General features: G+C 39.3%; 2 protein-coding genes across 2 annotated transcripts; both read left to right on the top strand.

Moving 5' to 3' along the window:
- Window positions 1–1,877: 1,877 nt before the first annotated feature.
- LOC117406314 (odorant receptor 131-2-like) lies at window positions 1,878–2,813 on the top strand. Its single transcript, XM_034010252.3, has one exon. It carries the CDS (start codon window positions 1,878–1,880, stop codon window positions 2,811–2,813), a length of 936 nt encoding a protein of 311 aa, XP_033866143.3.
- Window positions 2,814–7,579: 4,766 nt separating this feature from the next.
- Window positions 7,580–25,415, top strand: LOC117972750 (prolyl 4-hydroxylase subunit alpha-3-like). The gene is made up of 13 exons (XM_059028314.1): window positions 7,580–8,130; window positions 10,396–10,550; window positions 11,063–11,286; window positions 12,373–12,522; window positions 12,757–12,808; window positions 13,042–13,199; window positions 13,344–13,520; window positions 17,639–17,703; window positions 18,859–19,018; window positions 20,336–20,398; window positions 21,415–21,483; window positions 23,035–23,131; window positions 24,881–25,415. Exons 1-13 carry the CDS (start codon window positions 7,898–7,900, stop codon window positions 24,949–24,951), a joined length of 1,674 nt encoding a protein of 557 aa, XP_058884297.1. The 5' UTR covers window positions 7,580–7,897; the 3' UTR covers window positions 24,952–25,415.
- The last annotated feature ends 264 nt before the right edge of the window (window positions 25,416–25,679 follow it).

Here is a 25,679-nt window from a genome sequence, read left to right on the forward strand (position 1 = left end):
GCCAATCCAAAAACTAGTTCTTACTTAGATGCCTGGATCAACCAATAAAAACAAGGTACTTGTTGAGGTACCAAATCAGTTCTGACTAATAGCTTAGATGAGTGGAAATGATAGTAATTATATATGTAATCTGTCTAATGTGCCTTTATATAACACATGCTCTGAAACATATTCTCTAAACATGCCATAGTTTATGTTTAGAGTGTATTGGTGAAAAAAATGTGTTATTTATATACACAGCTATGGCCAAAAGTTTTGCATCACCCTATAGAATAAACAAATTGTGCTTCATAAAAGTCGAATGAAACCTGCTGAATAATGTCACATACCACTTTATTTCCATATACTTATGAAAAACTGATCAAAATTGAAAAATGTGACATTTTGAAGTCTAACATGAAATATTGTAAATATAATATAAGTTTGTAGTTTCTTTGATTACATGATGTTAAAAAAAACATCTCGACTCCTTCTCCCAACTCTCTGTAGACTCTGCTACCTCCACCCTCTTCTCCTACCTCACCTCCTCCCTTGACTCCCTCTGTCCCCTCACCTCCCGACCTGCTCGCCCCTCCCCTCCCCTCCCCAACCCTGGCTCTCCTCTGTGCTCTGCTCAGCAAGAACCACACTGCGATCTGCTGAAAAGAAATGGAAGAGAACCAAACTCCCTGCTGCCCTAGACCTCTACCGCTCACTCCTCTCCTCCTTCTCCTCTACACTCTCCTCTGCTAAATGTTCTTATTTCCAATCTATAATCCAAGCCTCCACTAACAACCCACGTAAACTATTCTCTACCTTCTCCTCCCTCCTAAACCCACCCTGCTCCCTATTTTACTGCATTTAATCCTGTACTTTACAGAGTACTGTACTGTAATCTGCCACAAGTGTTATTCAATCTGTAGTTTGCATTTAATCGTATCCTGACGTAACTATCACTGACACTGTTATCTGCTCTAATATTGATTCGTATTTTGTAATATACTTGTACTTACTAAAAGTGAAGTCATTGTATTGTATCTTGCTCTTAATTGTATTAATACTTGTACTGTGATTCTTGAAATGTATTTGTTTACGACTGTAAGTCAACCTGGATAAAGGCATCTCCTAAGAAATAAATAATAATACGAATAATAATAATAATGATGTTCATATCGGGGTTTTTTTTTTTAAATTATGTCTCAATCCTAAAATTCTAGGTGATGCAAAACCTTTGGCCATAGCTGTATACTATCTCCAAAAGCCTCTAACCACACTAGACTTTCTATTAGCACTCATTATAAAAATTATGCATGTAGCGTAAAACTATTTATCCCTTGAGAAAAATGAGCTAACAAAATAATGAAAAGACACCTCCTAGAACAGTGACATGTCCTTGTCCCCCAATGACACCAGCATATAAAACATGAGCCTTTAGGTCCCTGTATCCCAACATGCGTCAGTGTGCTCATGGTGGTAAGTTAAATTACTTTTCACAATTCACATATACTGTATAGGTAACTAGCTCTGCTAAAGCTCAGTTAAATTCATCAGGACGCGGACTGACTTCTAGCTGAAGCATTTCTCATTCAATATATTTGATTCTTGAAGTATTTCTGCACGCTTAAATGAACAAAACCAAAGCAAATTCAATGCTGAGACAAAATCTCTTTACCCGTTTGAAATGGTTTAGTATTTTTTTATTGGTGGACTTTAAATGTATCCTCTGGGCAATCTCTCGTTTTGTAACAGTTCTTTAAAGTTGTGATTCACTAAAAGTAAAAACAAAACAGTGATCTATTATTTTATACATGTTTTTTTTAAAGGCAAGTAACCACTGTTCCATTTTCTTCCCTAATGTGTACTTTTGGCAGGTGTTGGTTAATTAATAACAATAACCCATGGACAACTTGACTTTCCTCCATGAAAATGCTACCCAGCCAGACTTCACTTTGACTGCTGTCACTGTGTTTAAGATCTGCGTGATCATTCCCTTCTTCTGTATCTTCATGTGTTCCATTATTTTGATGCTCTACACTTTTTACTCACAAAGGCAGTTATGGCAGAGTGGACGCTACGTTCTGTTTGCCCACATGCTAGTGAGCGACACCATCCACCTCTTGTCCAGTATAGTGTTATTCCTTTTGTTCAAGGCCAACGTCCAAATCCCTTTTGTGTACTGCCAGCTCCTAATATTCATATCTAGTGTTTCTTACATGGTCACACCTATCAATTTGGCAACCATGTCTCTGGAGCGCTACATTGCTATCTGCAACCCACTGAGGCACGCTGAAATATGCAGGGTGGAGAGAGGCTGGATTGTCATATTAATGTTTTGGATCGTTAGTTGTGTCCCTTTCATTGCACACATTTCTTTGGAAGGACCGTTGGCTGATAAAGATATTTATTCTGGAACACTCTGCAGAAAGCAGAGTGCTAATTCATCACCTAGTCAAAAACTCGCAAACGTCGTCTCTAGCGGACTATGTTTTGCTGTGGTTGCCACCATCGTTCTCTACACTTATGTCAGAATCTTGCTAGAGACTAGGAAAGTCAGGGCAGATAAAGCTTCTGCTAGGAAAGCTCTCAAAACAGTACTATTGCATGGGATTCAGCTGGGTTTATGCATGCTATCATTCACCTACCCTGTCACTGAAGATATCATTCAACGTCAGGACATTTGGTTTAAGGATCATATTGGCTTTTTAAATTACTTTTCTTTCATGTTGTTGCCTAGGTTCCTCAGCCCCTTAATATATGGGGTGCGGGATGAGACTTTCAAAAAACACATGAAACGAAACTTGCCTTGCTATTCCTCAAAAATTACACCTGAGTAAGGCATAGTGGCATATTGAGTTCTGCTATATGTCTTTTAGTCAAAGGATTCAGATTTCTTTGCTGTCTTATTTAAAAGGCTCTTTTATTGACAAAGCTATTTTGCTTCCATGCTGGGTACTGAATGACACCATGCAAAGCTAAATGAAAAAATAAAAATCAAATAATAGCCATGTGATGTCCAACCTGTAATAATTATTTATAACGTAACAGGGAAAACAGAATTGCAAGTAGAGTATAAGGCCTATTTAGTTAATCAAGTAACATGCAGTAACATACTGGGACTAATAACTCAATTCGGCATGGAACTACGGATAACATTGTGCCAGGTCTTCCACCATGGGCCATGGCCCATTAACACTGAGGGAAAAGGATTAATAGCAATTGCTCGGACAGGGTGAGACAGATGTAGTACAATCCAATCACAAGCTGAAGATGTGCTTTGCGAAAAACTTTCAACATATTCAATGTGTTCATTTTTATTTATATTTAAATATATTTATGTAAAGCATGCATTTCTTAATTAATAACTCCTGAATAATGATAACTGTGTCTTTCTTAGTGAAAACAATTTCAATAGATAACTACATTTTATAAAAAGAAAAATACTTTATTTTATGTACACAAAAGGTTTAAATGATTAAAAATGTAATGTAATAGAATGGCTTATTTTTACTTTGTAAATAAATGAATAAACTGAAACTTGAAAGCTCACCTCCAGCTCAATACATATTTACAACAGACTCAGTTAATATATGTACTAAAAAGGCACTGTACCCAATGAGCTGTACACCTCTCTTCAAATCATTGTAAATTGGTGTATGCATTATCCTATGAACCTAACCTAGTAAGGGTCTTTGTTAAAGAAACAAACATTGATGAGACTGTGTACTGATGAATAAAGACAGTTCAAAATACATGTTTTATCATAAAAGTCTGCTGTAACTTCAACAGTTCAGCTGTATGCACATCAGGATTTGCTGTGACCGTGGTCAGCTCTGCTTAGATTTATGATCGGGGTTAATAAAGACTAGCCGTGCTCCACAAGCCCTGGCCTTTCCTTTAAAAGAGTGCCCCATAAGCAGTGGCACTCTGCTTAAAGTGGGGGTGCTGAAAGCCATTGAACAAAACTGTAACCCCTGTATATGATGGAAGCCATGCAAAGCCAGGGGGTGCCGCAGCCCCAGCACCCATAGTTCCAGCGCCCCTGCCCACAAGACATAACCAAACCTTGCTGTTCAGAAATTAAAATGTTATTTTATTGGCCCTTACACGAACCTCAAGTTGTCTTGCTGTAGTTTCAGTAACATAAACAAAAAGAAAAATGATTTGATGAAACAAATAAATTGGTGTCCATGAAAGCTGAGGGACTAATAGTACAATGCTAGGGGTGCCACGGGATGTAAACCATTATATAAGCTGAGACCATACAGAGGGGCCATAAATGTAGCTTGAGTGAAATGGGTTTGGTGGAAAGGGTTTCAAATCACAGTTGTAAGCTAGAGGTGGCAGAAGGCTGAACTACCCCACAAGCTGAAGTGTCCAAAACATTTGTATTTTTTTACATTTAGGATTTTACCTTATAGATACCTAGTGAACATATCTCAGCTCTGTAGTGTGTTTCAGGTAGAAAAATCACAATGATATAAACACCATGTGGGGGTATTGAAGATAACATTAATAACATCCTAACTGCCCCATGTAATGATAAATGATCACTTGAACGTGGGGTTGTGGGATACACTGTATAAAATGCAACTGTAGCCACTGGAGATTATATATAAAAAAAAAGCCTTCATATTGAGGAGTTCTCATATCCAAAACTATAAAAACACTCACTGTTAGAATAGGGAAACAAGGCCGGACAAAGCTGGCTCTTCCACTCCTGGTCTTTGTTCCAACCGTGTTCTAAATTGTTAAATTGAACCGATTACACCTTCATCCAGACCCTGAAGCAGTTAATTAAACCTGGAGTGGAATGACCCTCAGGGGCCGTGATTGGACACCCCTGATGTAATAAAAAATGGTTTGACAAACCTTTGGACAACTGCACACAGTCGTTATAACAAGAACACTTCCAAACGTGTTGTTCCAAAAAAAAAAAAAAAAAATACAGAATACACCGAATCAAGACGTTAAAAATATAATAGAGCTGCAAAATAGACGAAAAGAGTTACCCCAGGCTTTTGCTTCCTGAGCTTCATATACTTTAGTTTCTTCTCCTGATGAAGCTGGAGGATACTTTATTTTTCTCTGCTTTGACGCTGTTTGGTGCTTACAAGAATCCAAACTTGTTTGAAGTTCTCGAAGCAGTGTCGCCCCCTAGGGGTAGTTTTGTCCCCGACCTCTAATGAAGCGCGCACCGCAGTGTAGTCTGATGTCTAATCACCAAAGAGACAACCTGCACAACAACTAAACACTTTGGTTAAGGCTTCGATTCATAATTGTGTTGTTAATAATTAATGAAGATTTTAACGACGTCCCATTGGAATAGAGAAAGCTAAACTTCCAATTATACACCAGAGTATTTCACAAACGAGTCCCGCCTTCCAGCAGATAGCAAGCAATTTATATTAAAGACGGAACAAAACTGATTTATCAAGGTCTGGATTCCAAAAGGCATTTTGCACTAAATATTTTAATGAGGTGCTCAGTTTTACACCAAAATAAATCTGATTGTTGATTGTTAATACATTGTATGATTGTAAGGCAATGTGTTTTAGACCATTGTTACAATACTAATATATGAATTATCATAATACAAAACTAAAATACATTAGTTAGTATTAGTAAGTTCGTTAGCAGCTAACGATCATTTGAAAAGTTAAAAATGGAAATAGCTGGTATTTATGTTAACTGTAAATATTAAACAGACAATTAACTTTATAAACTAAGAAATGCATTATCATAACCGTGTACATAATACACCTGCAAATAAAAGAAATCACATTAGACTAGGTCGAGTCTTCAGACTTTCAGTTAAATTAGTTTAAAGAAATTATGAAGTCTGTTATATAAATAATATACTCTACGCTATCCTCCGGCAATTTGGACGGTAGTGTAGTTCATATCGTACTAATTAAAGATATATTACAATACCCTTAAGCTTTCAAAAGGCCCTAATGATAATTCACTGGCAAATGACTAAGCAGCAGGTTCTAGCTGCGCATTTCGTGATCCAGACGGGGAGAAATGGGACTACAGATGAATTATATATGAAGATGACAAGTCTGGACACGACTGCAATTAGTGTAAACAGTGTGTGAAAACAATGTCGTAATTAATCCCCAGCACGACGCTCGGTAAACGAGTGCCCTTTTAAAGCCACGAGCCTCTCATTCAGACCAGGAGTTCTTTCAGTCCCTGGGATATCATGCTCCGTGTTTTATGTGGAGTGTGTGATTATTGTCCATTAGAAAAATCGCAATTAACTTGTTTCACCACCAGAGGGAAACAGACATCTTTTTTTTCTTTTTCTTTCTTTTTTTTTTTGCATTACAGTACCGCATAATATTCTGCATAAAATATTTATTTTTAATATTTCATTTCAACCATACTGAAATGATTGTACAGACAGAAAGAGATCATTTATTATATATATATATATAAGCCCCTTCCCTAGCCATGACCTCAATAGACAGGTATGAACACAGACTCTCAGTTGCCTTTGCAATCTTCTATACAGTCAACCGCGGGTGAGAAATACCTGGGGAAAAAAGAAAATAAAATACTTAGCATAGTTTAGATGACCTGTTTTAGTCAAAGCTCTGAATCGCAGTAATAATAAAGCACATGTAGATCAGTGAACAATTTTAAAGCTATTTAACTCTTCACGTAAAGAATGAGGGCGAAGTTCAGATTACTGACAACATAATGGAAATTTTATAGACTGTGGAAGTTGGCTGTTTTTCCCTATTGTTTTCAATTGTGCTTATCCAACTAACATATTATAACATATGATATTTTCTTTGTTTGAATTCCCCTTCATGTCTGAACCCTATCATGCTAAGATAATGCACTCCAACCCCACACTAGTGCTATAGTCAATAGGAGGCCATAACTACAGGACCCAGCTGACCAGCTAATGGCACTGTATGCTAGCTAGAGGTTAAAACACCCGATGCAATAAACTGCAGTTACATTATTTGGCCACCAAGTACCACTGTATGTTATGCTACAACCCACTCTTTTTAACCCTTTTAAAATATGACAACAGCAGGGAATTAAACGCTCTGTAAATATATCGTAAAACTATGTACGAATGAGCGATAAACTCTGAAATTAGGGACAGATTATATATTGGTTTCTTTTTATAAGGGTTGAGAGGCTTTTTATAGCTCCAGTTCAGCCAACATTTATTTTGTAAGCCTGGACTGCTTTATGACCCTCACTATTATATTACAACGCTACCTGTCATTCAATCACGTTTCAACCATCCTACAACAGCTGCTAGACAAAACATTTTAAACCCTCAAAAAGTTTTTTTTTTCTTCTTTTGGAGGTAAGCCCTATAACATGAACCATTTTAATAAACAGCACTGTCGTAATAAAGACAAAAGCTTACCTTTATTTATTCCAAATAAATCAATGTGTTTTTTTTTTCAATCGAATTAAGTACATTCTGCTTATAATACAATTATCTCGACGACGGCAAATCAATTGCTAAAATGGGACAACCTATCATGATTCTCTCCGACGCTTTACGGTATTTCATTGTTTACAAAAAACGTAATTGTAACAGCTGGTCATTCATCTTTACGTCTTCCCATTGTTAATGAAATCTCCCCTCCCATCGCGAAACATTTCTGAGTACTGTGTCAAGCGAGTCGCTCTCGCAGTATACCAAGGAGTGAAACAGCTCACGCTGCAGCTGTGATTTTAATCTCAGAAGTTACCACAAGGAATAGAAATGGTAGAAAATGTGCAGCAGCGGTATTAAACTTCTAAGGAGTGCTTGTTGAAATGTTAATCTGAAAGAAGATGCGGTGAAGATGTTTTGTCAGTGAAAGGTCGTTCTTTCGGCGTCGTTTCTTTTTGTAAGGATTCTGTAATCGAATGTCCTGATTTTGGTTGGGTTGGGTCAGTCATGCAGGACAGGACTCACAGAAGCACCCGCACACACTGCGGGGTTTGTATTCTTTCTTTAAAAATGCTTCTGGTCCTGGGTTTTATAAACCTAATTCTAGCGCAGCAGACGCTATGTGAAATGTACACTTCTGTGGTTAACGTTCAGCAAGCTATAGCTGTGGAAAAAGAACTTTTGAAATATTTAAACAGTTACATTGAAGACGAAACCCTCAGGCTGAATGACTTGAAAAGGTAAGTAACAACCTCTAACTATAGCACAGGGCCGCGTGGATTTGGAATGAATGCAATATAATACAATAATCCTTGAATACATTTGCATGTAATTTTGCAGTTTACAATTCATTTACTATACCCATACTTTTTTTTTACCATGATTAACCATGTGTTTACAATGCTTTGCCTCCATATTTATGTTATATAATGCTTTTACTATGAATTACTACACTTTGCAATGTTTTTTTTATCATGGTATACCACGGAATAGCAAAGTAATTTTTTTTAAAATACGAAGGTCCTTAAGATTTACTTTTTTTAATTATAGAAAGCGTTAATGAGATTATATTAGAATGTTGTGTTTCAGATTTATAAATTGATCGTCACTCCCAAAATGCGATTCAAATTGAGATTCCAGTTGATTAACTATTGAAGACGCGCACTGCTACTCCGCTCAGTGATTCAGTTGTTGGTTGTTTTTTTTTTTTAAGTAACGTCGAAGCTCAACCTAAAATATACCTGCTCGACATGAACTGAAGGTGAAAATATTCTTGTCGGTGCCTGAAACAGAACAGCTGTCACGAGTTTCTAACACTTCCCTGCTCTCCCTCGCACTCCCCAGTTGTTTTATGTTTCTTGCAGATTGCTGCCGTCACTTTGCGAATGCGATGTGTTTGCCGTAAGTGTTTGGTTGCATTCGTGACGATGCGCTATGCGTTGCTTGTCATCAGTAGAATCTGTATAAAGTGCACCTTAAACATTTTCGAAATAATTGGCAATACAATCGCCACTTTATTTCCACTGTGGCCAATGCTGAATAATTGAAAGCAACCACAGTGGAAGATGAGTGAGCCCATCACGTAGCAACTGTACATTCAAATCTCAGTGCTCTGACTGTGAATGAGGAAAGACGCACCATTTGACCATGGCAAGAATACACATGGAAGTCACAAGTAACCTGAATACCCATACAACAAGAACAATGGGTACAAGTTCACAGTACTAGAGATTGCTCTTACAAAGCAAAGAGGTGCCATGCAACAAATTGCTCTTATTGTTGATTCCCTGACACATACACTGACCAGACATCTGGGACTCGTCAGTAACAGTGGTTCTCCTCCTGGATATCTGAGTATCATGCTGTGGAACTCTTCTAACTGGCTTAGTAAAGCAGCTATAACTGGATCCAGACATGTCCCTGACTGACTGTACACTTCAATAGGAAGACCCTGTTTACCGAGCATGCTCTGTGAATAACATTCATTAGTTCATTGTATTGTACAAACATCATTACTGCAATGCATTTTGTATTTGAGTCTTTAGCCGTTGTAAAACGGTTAGGTTTGTCGCTGCTGCCGTATCCTAGTGCTTCTAATCGTATCGCTTCAATCGGACAATACCAGCGCTCTGCAACACAGGGAGGTTTTCATTCTTTCCTGTGACACTCAGTTATTTTCTTGGTTCATATGCTTGCTGAAAGTATTACCCTTCCTGTGTATTTAGGTAAATCCAGGTTAGCTGCAAGTCCCAATATTAATAGAGATTGTCTTTCTGGAATCTTCTCTTCAATCATATTACATATGTGAATAACACTGTATCTCCTGGAGCAGTGTTTCTGAAGCTCAAACATGCAGAGAGACGGAGCGGACCATGTTCCCAGAGATGTGCAGTGAAGAAACTGCTGTCATGTAATTAAACCAGTTGCCAGAGTTTTTCAAGGAAGTGCTTTTTTACCTTCCCAGCACACTGCCAAGAACTAAGGAGCCAACCCCTCCACCCCCTGGCACTCAACAGACTGATGAAAACATTATAATGAATTTCTCATGTAGTGAACCCCTTTACTGTAACTCAGGGAGTGCCATAGGTCAGTCCTCACAGGCAATATTGTATATTACAATTATGCCTATAGTGCCTAATTTATTGGACACCCGTTATATTATTTTACAAAAGACAAACTTGCTTATTAATGACTGCTGTACTGTCAGAAAGTGAGTCTCTGTTACAATCTGATACCAGTAATTCTGATGGGGTGGTTTATTTTCTATTAGCACCAGCACACAGCAGTTGTAGTAACATTAAGGCTAACTAAACTAACTACATGTTATAGTTAGATTGGGACAATAGTTAAAATATTCATTTACTGCTGCAGAAAATAGGTGTCATTTTCTGACACATGAACAGTGTAAAACATGGCGTTTCCCCGGCCAGCCTCGTGTGGTGTATACAGCAGTGGGTCCATCGAGAGCTCTAAATGAGCATCACTGCTCCTCTTGTGTTTTTCAGATTCTATGGAAAGGTGTCGAATCTGCACGCTAATGTTTTTCAGGGTGCAGGGACAGCAATGGCAAACCCTCTGTTTGCTTACACGCTGATTAAGAGGCTGCAGTCAGAGTGGCTCAATGTGGTCTACAGTAACGAAGCAAACGAGAACACCCAAGGTAACATTACCCTTTCAATTCCAGCATGGGACAGGGGCACTATTATTATTATTATTATTATTATTATTTGTTTATTTAGCAGATGCCTTTATCCAAGGTGACTTACAGAGACTAGGGTGTGTGAACTATGCATCAGCTGCAGAGTCACTTACAATTACGTCTCACCCGAAAGACGGAGAACAAGGAGGTTAAGTGACTTGCTCAGGGTCACACAGTGAGTCAGTGGCTGAGGTGGGATTTGAACCGGGGACCTCCAGGTTACAAGCCCTGTTCTTTAACAACTGGACCACACAGCCTCCTTGTACTAACTACAGTCAGGCCTGTGCCAGTAAGCACTAAGACAGCTTCCCCTTCCAGCTGCATCTCAATCCTGACCTGGACACCCACTGGGTCCGGATCTGACCACAGATCTCCAGAGGTGAAGGACGTGAGGATCACAGAGTGGTAAAGACTGAACACAAAAACGTGTATTTGTTAGAGTTTAGAGTTTCCAGCTTTTTTTTTTCTTCCAGCCTTCAAGAGCGGCTATGAGAAAGAGGAGAGCCGCCTGCCAAAGTTCGAGGACCTGCAGGGGGCAGCAAAGGGGCTGATGAGGCTGCAGGATGTGTACGCCCTGAGTGTGAAGGGACTGGTCAATGGACTCTTCCAGAGAGACACTGCAGGGGGCGCTGTGGACATCTACCGAGCAGTGAATTCCATCACCCTGTCGGGAGACGACTGCTTCCTCATCGGGAAGGTATCCTGCAGATAGTTTGCAAAAGAGCCGCTTTAATCTTTTCCAGAATTATATGAAATGGATGGAATTTCTGAGCAGCGTTTAAAAAATGACAGTTGTTAACCATGCATTTAGACCTGCCAATGTTAAAATCTGTTTGTACTTAATATTTCATACACAATTGAATCATTTTGTATTTCTTTGGAGTTCTGCTTCAGGGATAACAGTCAAAATAGAAGCAAAGTCATTTTGTACAATAGTTGCTTCCTGTATTATTCAATATGAAAACTCTTTGGCTGCCTGAAGGCGTGGTGATTTCACAACTGAAATTCAGACTAAGACATCTGAATAACAATTGTGCAGTGCAGACAATGAACCGATTGAAGTGTTGGGAATCCTATGGATTGAAGGGCCATAAACGGGCATATCCTCAGAGGACAAAGGCAACTGGCTGCAATGAATGAATGTCAGTTGTTTTTGTTTTGTTTTGTCTATAGCAAGCAAACATACTTTGTTTGCCCAAAGCAATTGAATTGGAAGCTTCAGAGAACATTTTAGTTTTAGTTTTGGTTAAAATAAAGTGGAAGATCAAAGCTTTCTTTGCGTCACACCTTTCATGAGCATTGCATTTATATTTACACAAAAATATATAAATCAGTACTCGACATTAGCACCTTCAATCTCGCTATTTAGTCCTACAATTCAATGCCACTTCTTTGCATTAAGCCAATAAAGAAAAATTAATCGAATCGCGATAACAGATTAGACTACCATTGCATTGCAACTATCAGACCTATGATCTAAACAAGTCACACCTGAAATGAAGCTGGGGCCCTTTTGGTTTTGCTGTTCTTAATTTCTTTATTAGCCACAGCTTATATGTAGCTAAAGGACTAGTTAAGACTGTAGTTGCAGTCCAATGTTATCTTAACCTTAATAATAGGCCTATAGCTTAATAAACATTTTTCATCAGTTAGCTAAACTGTTGCTGTGATTCACCGTTGTGGAGTTACTCGTGTTTTGGCTCAGGAGGAGCAGAAGACATCCCTTCCGTAGTATGCTAATGATGATGATGATGCAAAGTGTCTCCTGCTTCACGGCGTTCAGGTTGCCTATGAGATGGAAGACTATTACCACTCAGTCCTGTGGCTGGAGCCGGCGGCCTCTCTCTTCCGCCGGGCCTACAGGACCTGGAACACCGAGGATGAGGGCAGTCTGGAGGACGTGCTGGACCACCTGGCCTTCTCGCACTTCAAGGCAATTGTGTTTTCCATTCCCTACAGAAAACATACAGGACAGAAACTCTTCTTGGTCACACTTAATGTGAAGGTTATTACAGCTCTGTAATTCCTAGATGAATCCGTTATTTGCGTGCTATGATGATTCATCAGTTTAAAATAAGAGCTGCAGTAAAGCCCCCTCACACTGGCTTCCACAGGACCATTGCTGCTGCAGTTTTAAACTCCTCTCTCTCTCTGTCTTGTGTTTCAGACAGGAAACGTCTCCTATGCCCTCAGTCTCTCCAGAGAGATCCTGCACTTAGGTGAGTTATGACTCGCCACTCCTAGCCGGGCTGGTTATACATTTTATATGAGAAAATGTTTGCACACTACAGGACTGGTTACCAGGGGGTCGTTTGGATAACAGGTGTTTTTGTTTTTTTTTTACGTCGAACGTTTTACTGCATATTAATTTAACGGATACCATAATCTATAAAGTGCAAAAATTATACTTATTAAAAGGTCACTTTAATGTTTTTTTTGGTATGTTTTACAGATCCATCTAACAAAAGGGTGACCAGGAACATTGAAAAATATGAAAAGATCCTGGCTGCATCACCAGCTAACAGTGACGTTTTAATACAAAGGCCAAATACGACATACCTGCAGACAAGGAATACATACGAGTGGCTCTGTCAGACACTGGGATCCCAGGTAACACAGATACCTGAATAAGAAGGGGGCTGGACATTGGTGTCTATTCTGTGAAGCAGCACTGCAAAAAGAGTGTAGTGGAACTGGCATGGGACAGGTTCAAATAGGCAGGAGGCGAATTTCACATGTTGGTTCTCGTTTCAGCCAAGGCATTATGAAAATCCCAGACTGCACTGCGATTTCCATACCAACAGCAACCCAGCTCTGGTTCTCAAGCCCATGAGAAGAGAGGTTGTGAGCCTGCAGCCTTACGTGGTTCTGTACCACAGCTTCATCAGCGACCACGAAGCCAAGACCATAAAGGAATTTTCAGCCCCCGGAGTAAGGTTATATATCATTCACCACTGTAGATCGAATTTCTGTTTCGTCACGTACCCATTGGGAATGTGTTTTACCAGGTTCAACATGGAAGAACGCTCAACAAGATTATGGGATGTGTTAATGGCTGATTGTAGGGGGAAGAGGTCCACAGTAGCGCAGGCTTACAAGTTTTAGGGCAGCAGTATTATGACTCGGCACTGTGAGTCAATAGAAACTTCTCCTATCATCATATCATAATGGAACACTTTCGTTGAGGGTTTTATTCGTTGAGGGTTGTCATTCCCTTGTTGTCTAGCTGTGTTTTAGAAGGCTTTCGCACCACAGAACTTAGCTGCCTAGCTAAGTGATGGACAGCGAGCCAGTGACAATATGAAAGCGTTGTGTCATAGAATTGCTTAATGCTGGAAAGGGTATAGGGATTTTTTAATGTGCGCTGGTCATTTAAAAAAAAAAAAGTGGGCCATTACAGTTTTTTTTTTTTAGCTTAATGTTTGAACATTCTGGGTATAAGGTATGTGTCATTCTGAATATTTTAGACCCATATGAAAAAACTAAACATAGAATATTGCAGTTCTGCCAAAGATCATATAGTGTCTCTTTGTAAATAACATTTGAGCACCGATGATCTTGGCTTGGAATGCAGCACAGCAATTAGTCTTATAAGGGAGAGATGCTGGTGAATATTGATTTCTATCTAGGCCACATACAAATGTGACTGATGTTTTTATTTTGGAGCACCCTGAGCTTATTTGACTTGGCAGTGTTCTTCACCTTCTGTTTGTTTTAGGAACTTTCCAATTTTAAAAGTTTTGAATCTCGTTCATTTAGTGTAGCCTTTTAGTCTGCAGGTCAGGTGCTAGTTCCTTACTGGGTTATCAAACAGGGATCTCTGTGTCCGAGAGGCACCCAGAGTTACATACCAGGGACAGACGAGTCTTAGAATGTGATATTGACTCTTTTTAGCTGTTGCTCTCCTCTTTAAAATTGCAAATGAGTAAAATGATTTGATGAGAAGACTTTTTTAGTATCTTAATCGTATTATGTTGTTTGTTTCTTAGTATTTGTGCATAGATTATGATTCAGTGTTTTATAGTTTTGGATAGAAAAATAATTGAAACTCAACCTAGCTATAAAGAATATAAGATAATCACACAGTGGTTACTTGGTGACTAACGGAGTCATACACATCTCCTTTTGGAAATCTAATTTAAACACAACTTCACCCAAACAAAGATTTGACAGGTGTACAAAAGGGCAGGTCTGCACTAACAAGGGGTAGAGCCCTTCCTTTCCCTCGTGTCTCGCAGTGTCATAGAGCAGGGCTGTAGCGGGACGGGGAGCTCGCTCTCTGGATTACCTCAGCGATTGGGAATGATGTTCTTTTGTTTATGCGTGTTATTCTTGCTACTTGACTCCGCTCTCTTAACCAATGTGCATATTTGGCAATAAAGATGAGGAATGGAAAGTCTTTCCAGCTGATATCGGATCTTTGTCTGGACACATTTAAACCATTCAATATGTGGGGGAGCCTGGGAGGGACGTGTGGCAAACCAGAAAAGGAGAAACTTCATTTTCCTGCACGTTGGAATGACTTTTCATTTGTCACACTGGACTCAGAGACTGGAGGTTAAAGACTGCATTACTTTTGGTCTGGTTCCAGATTTCATAGCGTAGCAAAACCACCGATGGGCGTAAGGTTCTAGGTACTGTGTGACACAAACTGCTCTAGTCTTTGTGGGTTCTGTTTCAATCTACTCGGTCAATGCGTGTCTCTGTGCTGTGGCTGGCTGTCAGTTTGCCTTTCACAAGGGTAGCAATCGTATATCTACTCCATGCGAGGCTCACGTTCAGATGTGAGCGTTCTGAGTCTGTTCTTTTCATGTGATTGATTTCTGTGATTGCCGTGGAAACCACAGCGCACAATTCCATTCGGGGAAAAATCCATGTGAATAGAGAGAGACAAGTGTGAACTTTTCATAACTGCAACTAGTGGAAGATTAAGAACAAGGCTCTATACCAATAGTTTAAAACAATATACTGTACTGCCTTCTGCCATGGGAAAATAATACATTCGCCAGCGTGTCTCCGTTACATTATGGCCCATGCTAGTAGACTCACTCAAGGGCGTCCATCACCCCCTAACAGTTTCTGTAGGTAGGGTAATTCCTGAAGCTGCCTGTCACCATATCACCTTGCCAGGCTGGCAACAACATGAAAGAATATGTGTCTATATGAAAAAGGCCACATTTGTTTTTCGCTCTATAGCACTGCAGCTGCAACCCTGGCTTGTTTTTTTCACTCCTTTATTATATAAAGGGCTGCGTCTTTTATGAGATTTTCTCTAGCTACGTCCAATTAAGAGAACACCCTCCCTAGATGTCTGCTGTTTTTAAATCCTGAGGTCTTATCATTTCTTCCATTAGCTCTTGGCTCTGAGAGACCGGTATTAACTGTCTCGACATTTGGAGCCTGTCAGACAAAAATGCAACTCGCTTCTGTTTCTTATAAAACAAAATGATTCCTCCCCTTGCTTTATTAGCTTCAGTGCAGTAGTGGACCACGGCACACATTATAATGGGACTTGTACAATCCATGTCTGTCAATATGTAATATATTCTTCTATTCCTTTTATATAATTGATTGGCTGCAGTGAATCATTTTCTTGTAGTTCGGCACTAGTTTGTTATTGTACACTATATAAAGTTACAAGTGTTGCATGTAATGTCGTGGCCTAACCTGAGAAAGGACAGTTTAAGAAATATGTCAAGCAGAATTTTAACTTGTAATGAACTCCAGGTTGCTAACTAATGCTATCTTAATCACAAGCATTCCATAATTATATCCCATTTATTCAGTACAGCCGCTGCCTGGGGGCTGGTGAGACAGTGGTTGCTGCTGGGTGAAAAAATAGTTTGGAGAAGCTTAGTTGCAAGATAAATATAAACAGCTGAAGGAGCGAAGTCTTTGACATGTTTTAGTCAGGTCATAACCTCTCACCCTGCACCCTGTCACTCTTTCCTGCTGCTGTTGCCATGGTTACTAATAGTCTCTAGCCTGTGACATCAGAACCTTAATCATATCCGAGTCTTACAATGAGCCATTGAATGAAGCATGTGAACTGCATTTACTCATTTTTTTTTTTGCTCCAGTACAAAATGTGATTCACTTTTTGGCATGGAATAAAAAAAAGTGAATGTTTTCGAAACTACAAAAAAAAAAAAAAACTTGTTCACGCAGAATCAGTTTTCCTGAAAAGAATCACAATTATTTTTACAATATAAAACAAGACAGCACTCGGGACAGCACCTTCACTGCTACTACCCAAAACAAAGTTGTGTGTTGCTAGGGTTATACCATTAGTTATACAAAATGTGCCTTTGCCCTTGCATCAGTGCTAAATGTGGTCCGTAATGTATCTATACATCTATGTTTTAAACCGTGAAAGTTTTCTTTTAGAAAAGCACTTTATTCGAGCAAAAAAGATTAATATCACTTGCTGTGTTGTTTGGACAGCTTGATTTGTCATGTCATAAAATCCCATTTAAGAAAATTTCTGGGCAGCTAACTACAAATTATCATTCAGCAGTGTAGAGTAGTGGTTAGGGCTCTGGACTCTTGACTGGAGGGTTGTTGGCTCAATCCCAGGTGGAGGACACTACTGCTGTACCCTTGCACAAGGTACTTTACCTAGATTGCTCCAGTAAAAGCCCAACTGTATAAATGGGTAATTGTATGTAAAAATAATGTGATATCTTGTAACAATTGTAAGTCGCCCTGGATAAGGGCGTCTGCTAAGAAATAAGTAATAATAATATATATTAATTTATTTTTAATGGCCAATTTTATTTGTTTCCATTGTCAATTTACCAATAATGCATTAAATATCAGTAAAAACTAATTGCTATGTTTTATCAAAATTTTTTAAAAAAATACTCCTTTAGGGCTTACTACCTTTTGGTTTATGAAAAATGTGATGTTTTCATCTAACTTTGATGCTGTATGTGCTGGACTGCGGGGTCCTGGCACCTCGCACCTCTTTATGTGGTATCCACATTTGAAATCCACATGCATCAGGAGTGTAGCTTTGTGTCATTGTTTGTATTCTTTGCCGTCATCAGTTGCAGAGATCAGTGGTGGCCTCGGGAGTGAAGCAGTCCACAGTGGAGTACCGGATCAGTAAAAGGTAATTAAGACTCCAGAACCAGGGCTGCACCAGCTGTCATAACACTGGGCAATACGGGAAAACTCCATCTGGGAATAAATGATGAAACCATTGACCCAAGACCCATATTTAATACACCATTCACATTAAGAAAAATGTGTTGAATACAAAACTGTCGAATCATGCTGATGTTATGTTTGGGAGACGATCCCCACTGTGCTGTAAAAACACCTCAAGCTCAGCAGTCCGCTTCAGTGCCATGTGGCACACAGGTAGAGCACATTGGGGAGATTTTCTTTTAGAATCTTTACTTGTCGGCTTCCATTTTAGTTGTCTGAAACTAAATTGGTAACTTTTGTACAAATACAGCAATGTGGAGTAGTGGTTAGGGCTCTGGACTCTTGACCGGAGGGTCGTGGGTTCAATCCCCGGTGGGGACACTGCTGCTGTACCCTTGAGCAAGGTACTTTACCTAGATTGCTCCAGTAAAAACGAACACATTCTGTAAAGCAAGTGAACCGATGCCAGAAAAATACAACGGCCACAAAAGTCAAGTTGCCTTCTAGCTATTTTGGAGTTTGCCTTCCTTAAGTACCCTGTAAATCATGACCGTTCGAAAGCATATATAAACTTTGTTTCCTTGCAAAATTAAGAAAAGCAATGAAAGTACTTTAATGACTGGGCAACTGAAGGATTTGGCATACCTACTGATATTTTTCCACAGCGCAGAGGATGGAGCCTGCCAATGCTATTGTTATATGTGGAAATAAAGTTCCTTCATTATTTTATATATACTGTGGCACCAACATCTTTCATATAGTTATCAAAAGTTATATATATTAGAGACTCAGTGTGTGACACAATAACCCTGCCAGTCTGCCGCAAACAAGATGGGCTTTAAAAATATCAAATAAACACATGAAAGTTATGATGCCTCCTGCTGCTTTCGCAGTATTATTCAAAACAGATTCAAATATGATGGTATTGAGGAAAGGAATTAATTTCTTATTAGTTTGTGTGTGTAAAAACCTCCAATTGTACAGAAGCCATAAGATGTAAATATAGTGTTCTATACTTTTAGTCCTGTGCTTAACATCATTTAATTGCACTTGTACATTTTGTCCAAACCCAAAGTAAAAGTAGGCCTTGTAAAGTCCTGTAATTGTGTCGTTTCAGTGCCTGGCTTAAGGACACAGCTCACCCAGTGGTGCAAAAACTGGACCAGCGCATTGCAGCATTGACAGGGTTAAATGTGCATCCCCCGTACGCTGAGTACCTCCAGGTGGTAAATTATGGGATTGGAGGACACTATGAACCTCATTTCGACCACGCCACTGTAAGTACTTCCAGAAGCCTGGATATTCTGAACATTGAAGCACTTTTAATAGAATTGGTCTTTATTTCTAATGTGAGTGTTGAATAGCCGCCTAGTGGACAAAGGTGTAACTGCAGTTAGTTTTAATACTTTTTTTAAATTTTTTTAATGAATGGTGGAATGGTGCCTGGTGATTAATGCCCTTTCTACACAGCAGGCTAGCCTGAACCTCTGTGAAAACACACAGGAAAGTGTGCCGAGTCATGGAGTCAGAACTACAGTGACTCCCAGGTCAAATGGAGTATTGGAATAGGGGATTAGGAAGACATTTCATTTAATCAGCAAGGTTTCAACATCTCTCTGTCAGAGGGGTCCGGATTACTTTCTTCACCCAGGCTGAACAGCAGCACATTTTATTTATGACGCCGTTAGCCTTTATAATAGCTTTTAAAAAGCAACACAAAACAAACAACACCTAAAGAAAATGGATGGATTTGTCAGTTTTGCAGTGTAAAGCTGAAGTAATTGCACACGGTTATCATAGTATTTGCTGCTTTTTTACACGACAAGGTCACGCAGTAGCCGATATCAATATCTTCAATGATACCAGATATTTGAAAGACACGGAATACATGTAGAGTTTATTCATATATAAACATCTAGCAATGGCCCTTTGATAGGCCAAATTCAAATACTGAATACCATCTGCTGAGAAGACACGGATATGAATATATATTATATATACACAAGTATCAGATCCTTCAGAAAAGTTTACCACAATATTTTTGCATTTTTTCCCTGGTTTTCTTGTGATTATACTAAGCATTTACCATGGTTTATCCTGGTTTGCTATATATCAGGGCAGCAGTGTGGAGTAGTGGTTAGGGCTCTGGACTCTTGACCGGAGGATTGTGGGTTCAATCCCCAGTGGGGGACACTGCTGTTGTACCCTTGAGCAAGGTAGTTTACCTAGATTGCTCCAGTAAAAACCCAACTGTATAAATGGTAATTGCATGTAAAAATAATGTGATATCTGTATAATGTGATATCTGTATAATGTGATATCTTGTAACAATTGTAAGTCGCCCTGGATAAGGGCGTCTGCTAAGAAATAAATAATAATAATATCCAGTATTCATATGCTTTACTATACTTCACTGTTCTTTATAATGCTTACCTTATGCTGTGCAATGCTTTCACTATGATTTATTACACTTTGCTGTGCTTTTACTGTGGGATATATAACAGACATCCTGTGCACATCATGTCAGAATAGTTGTAATTGCAAATACATAAAATATAGACATTTGTGTGTGTTTCTTTTCGTATTCTAAATAGTCTGAGTCGAGTCCCTTATACAAACTGAATACAGGAAATCGAGTGGCGACGTTCATGATATATGTAAGTATGAGCCTTTCATCCCTACAGAAAAGCTGTTTGAATGACACTATGGAATATTAAGTGTGGTTAAACTAATTGCTTATTATAAATATTTGGTTAATGCAAGCCTCATAACCACATTCTTCTAAATCGCTCCTCACTGAAGAGGTTTGAGACTATCCAGCATACCAAAACATTTCAAGAAATGATTGTAACATTTAATAAGCAGAGGTAAAACTATTCAAAACTAAGCAGACCAGCGTTTCAGCCACTGATGAAGGCACTAGCTGACACTGATAGTCTAGCTTAGAGTTTCAGATGAATATATAATGCAATATTTCATCTCGTTTGTGTACAGGTTGGCGATGCTTTTGAATTTTAACATCGAATCTTTCACTACAGGGGTGTGTACAGAGACACTGTGAACCAAAACGTAAAGCATACCAAATTGCCAAGAGTCCAGTCGAGGGCTGTTAAAGAAATGTGTGCCATGTAACCTCAGACATAGATACAGCCCTCTTTAGTTAAGAGGCTGAATTACTGTAGTTAAAATGAAGTTCTGCTTGTTAAGACCAATCCTGCAGAGTAGGAGGTCATAGAGTCAGCCTTTCACATGCAAATGAAAACACTACTTACTTTTATAAGTTAATTGGTCAAGTAAACACCATTGGTAGATTGAAGTTGAAAACAATACAGGATAAGATTCACTATAATGAAGCTGTTTCTACCATCGCCACATCAGCACTTATTAAACTTACATATTGTTTTGCATGATGCTTGTTTAAAAAGTATGTTTCATAACCGAATTGTATTCACTTGAGTGAACCTGAAACTAAAGGCACTTGGGAGAATTCTTGAGTGGTTGGTTGGTATCCATTTTTAAAACCCTACCAACTTTTAAAATTATATTCAGTTAGGCAACTACTTTTTTTTTTTTTAGAAGGCAATCGCTGATAAATGATTATTTTATAAATGAATATCAATATGTTAACCTTTTCATTTTCCACACAGGAAAACCTAATGTGTCTTTTTTTCAGCTCAACTCTGTGGAAGCGGGTGGATCAACTGCTTTTATTTCTGCGAACTTCAGTGTACCTGTAGTGAAGGTAAACTCGCATTGCAAAATATCTAACACAACTCCCAAGTGTACAGGAAAAATGTAAATGCATTGTTTATCATGGTGACTGTTTTTTAAATCTACGAATAACAAACTACTGCTTGTTTCCTGCAGAATGCTGTAACTACAAGTAGATTGCAACTGCAGTATACGGATCATACAGTCCTGTAAAGTTTACATATTTTGTCAATGAATTAATTGTGGTTGGTGTGTAATGAGACATTGTGGTAATAGAATCATATGTCTAGGAATGTTTGTGAATTGAGTGTTTTGATTCGCTGAGTGGGTCTTGAGGTGATTTGTCATGTTCCTGCTTTAAATTCCAACTCGCGCTGCTCATAGAACATCCAGAGTTATTTTCTTTTCTTGTGAAAGAGAGGAGGAGCATCAAGTACAGCAAATGTGTCTTTAATGTGTGAAAGCAAACCGGCCTCCTGAGCACTGTGGCACTCCAGTTTTATTGCAGCTGCCACCTCCTGTGTCCCGCAAGGTAGCAAAACCACAGACTTTCCAAAACCGCAGCCTTTTAATATGGACTCCCAACAGGGAAAGCTTGACTGTTACAGAGGCTTTACAAGGCTGCAAGGTTCATGAATGAGACCAGGCCTTTTCACAATACTTTATTTAACCCAAAATAAACATGCATTTAGCATGTGCAAACTGAAGCTTGGGGATCACTGTCTGGAGTACTGCCATTTGTCAATATGTTTTTTTACTGAAGATATTGAGAGTTTATTAGTAATATAAAACATAAAGGAAATGGGTTCTAAAATTTACAAGGGGATGATTCATAATTCTAAAAAAAAAACACACACACCAAGCTATGTCAGTTTTTTTTTTAAATCTAATATGTTAATAGGATTAGCCTTTCCTGTCCACACAGACATGCACATACAAACTAGAGCAGAAGTCTAGGTTGTTACTTGCAATTACACCTTTGTTTAACCTTGCTGCATTGAAGAGGCCGCTGTAAATCAAGCTGCGCAACCCCTCCTGCGGTGTAAAGGGTGTGTGTAGAGATGATATAAAGAGGAGCTCCGGGTGACTTCTTACTTGTCCTCTGGTCGTCTCTGCCCCGCTGCTGACCCTCGGGCCATGTGTGTGTGTTTACTTTAGGAAATAAACTCCCCTTGTAATAATAGAGAGCCTACCCTGCCTGACCACTCACTGCCCACACAGCACAATCTACAAGGACTAAACCTGGGCAGTTTGAACTATGTTGTAAAAGCAACAATAATCAAGTTTTTCTTTGTGTGCATCTGGTCTTTCTTGATTTTGTTTTCTCCACAATGGAACATGAATTATATACAAATACAGTACTGACTTGGGGGTTTCCACCCCCTTCCTGCCCCCATAAGACGAAAGCAGACCCTTTTGAATAATAGATATATTTTAATTTTAATATTTTGCTTCTCTGACATGCATTTTGAATGTCTAAAGAATCATTTTGGCCTTAATTTTGAAACCCCTTTGAATATAAACATTTTATAGTAATCTTGAATGAGTCCTATTGTTTTTAATTGGTATCATTTTCTTCCAGAATGCAGCCTTGTTCTGGTGGAACCTACACAGAAATGGGAAAGGCAATGGCGACACTCTCCATGCTGGCTGTCCAGTACTTGTTGGAGATAAATGGGGTAAGGATTGCATAGCAAATACTGTAGAACTGGAAGGAATTGTTTTTTCCAAAGGTATTTAATGTCAGTGAGGTTTCCATACTGCATTCTGCTTTATCAATCTGCAGCTCATCTTTGCTGAAACTTAGCGATTGGCAATGTTTTTTAATTTTAAACAGTACCAAGATAACTTTTGTTTTTTTCACTTTTTCTGATCTATAATTTAAAACAAATGAATGCGTGCTTGGGAACCAGTGCTACTAGGTTACATGTTACGAAGCGTCCCCCCCCCCCCCCAGCCCATCCCAGACGGATGCGATGCTGAGGTGCTAGGGAGACTGTACTTCGGTTGAACCCTGGAGCCAGCCTAGCCACCGTTGTGTGTGCTGGTGGGCCAGGGAAGCCTCAAATAGGCTGGTCCCTGGAGACAGCATTACACTTCAACCATAGGAAATCCACATTACCTGCTGAAGGAAGGCTGGTATATTACAGCAAAGCTATGTCTAGGCTGCTGCCCACAACTACTATCTCCTTTTACCTTGACGAAGCGGAGTCCAATATTAGCTTGAAGTAAATAACAGCTCCTCTCAAGTAATAATAATGACCATGCTTTACACTTGGTTTGCCTCTTGAAATAAGTTGCACTTTCATAAAAGTATAAAAAAAAAAGTATTCTGACCAAATGCTTTTCTTCTGTACCCTCTTGTGGCGGGGTATCCTCCACCTGTGTGTATTTTGTGTTTCAGGTTGTCTGTTATATGTGTATATAGTGGTGCACGGAATACAAATTGGGCTTAGCATGAATGATTTCAAATATAAAGTTGTATTTAGGCACTTCACGTGCAGCTAAAGTATGTAATAGTATGTCAGCATGGGGAATGCACAAATTAGTTCACGTGCTGGGATTCAAGTGAATGATTAATTAGTAATTAAATCCCAGCACAGCTGTATATATAGTGTCAGTTTTCACGCACATGGGGTTGGGTGTACAGCGAGGAGGTACGGGAGAGAGAAAGGAGATTAAAAATACTAATATAACAAATGCTTCGGGTGCTGGAAGCACCAGCACCATACTTGTTTAGTTGGTGTCAGTTTTGTGTTCGTGATTTGTTTTTGTGTTGATTTGTGAGCATTGTTTTTGTCAAACCTTTATATTTTCTTTATTTAATAAAAGCGCATATTCACTCTGTGTTTCTGTTCCGGGTCTAATGTCACCACTACAGCCATCTTTGTGACACCTATACATTGACAGTACAATGTCGGCTGAATTGGGCCTAGTCTTCTGGCTGTGCTAATTCCACAGAGGGAAAGTGTCGGGGGGGGGGGGGGTACAATTCTGTGTTGCAAGAGTATGATCACAGCAGGCATACCTGTAAGGAAAGGGTCAATTATCAACCAGTTAATGCTTGCTGTGTTTAAGAAACTGAATTCTGTTTACTGGCCAGCTGGTACTACATTATATCCTAAAGAATGTTCCTGTTAAAGTTGTTGGCCTCAGGCAACAATCCACTGCATGTTTTCTAGAATAGAAAGACAAGCCTGTCGCCATGTATTGCACCTAGAAGATGTAAAAGCTACGCTCTTTAATGTTGCTGTTGGGGGGAAAAAAAAAATCTATTTTCTGTCGATCTGTAATGTAGAGTTTATCCTTGAACTTATGAAGCTTTAATATGTGAAATATACCTTTTTTTAAATACCCATTTTGATGTTGGTGTCTCTTTCATTTCATGACAATAGTGTGTGAGTAATGAGCTGATCCTATCATTTCAGTGGCTAACAAGTGGGTGCATGAGTTCGGGCAGGAGTTCCAGCGACGCTGCAGTCCCAACCCTGATGACTGACGAGGAAGCAGGATTGGGGGACCGCTTGGAGTACAAGAGTCATCCATGGAGCTGGAGCGAGAAGGGGGTGGGGAGGGGGGAGGCAGCCTAGGACTAACCTGGAGCTCTGATTGGAAGAGCCTGTGGGAGGACTGTCTATGCTGACTGGACAGGACTGGAGGGGAATCTGGCCTGCAGCCAGGAAGGCATGCCTCAGCCCTCACTGACTCTCTTCCACACTCAGCCAAGGAGACACAAGGCAGTGGAATATCTCTCATAGAATTTCAGCTGGCATGCGGGGACAAATCTACTGTCAGTCTGAAAGTCGGTTGCCATTAATTCTGCATGCTTGCAGGCTTTTTGACAGCATGCAAAAAATTGACAGCTTTACCCCTTCCCCTCCCAGACTTTATTTTTTGATGTTGTTTGCAACGAACACATTCTTAAAACATGGACATTGCTGCAATAAAAAGGACATTGGTAAACTGTGTTGCAAAGCATATTATAATGTGGTCAAGTAAAGGGTGGGGGAAAAAAAGTATGGTAAATACAGGGTCAAATATTTGTAAAGAAATCTCTATCTCTCTATCTCTCTACGACATTGCTATTGTTTTAAAACTTCTCCATGAGGTATTGACAGCAGTAGAACTACACAAGACACAACAACGAGAAAAGGAGCTACGTGTCCCCCAGACGCTCAATACAAAAACTTGATCCCAGCCAATTACTTTATAGACCCATTGTAATCA

This window comes from Acipenser ruthenus, chromosome 8, assembly GCF_902713425.1.
Source record: "Acipenser ruthenus chromosome 8, fAciRut3.2 maternal haplotype, whole genome shotgun sequence".
NCBI classification, from domain to species: domain Eukaryota; kingdom Metazoa; phylum Chordata; class Actinopteri; order Acipenseriformes; family Acipenseridae; genus Acipenser; species Acipenser ruthenus.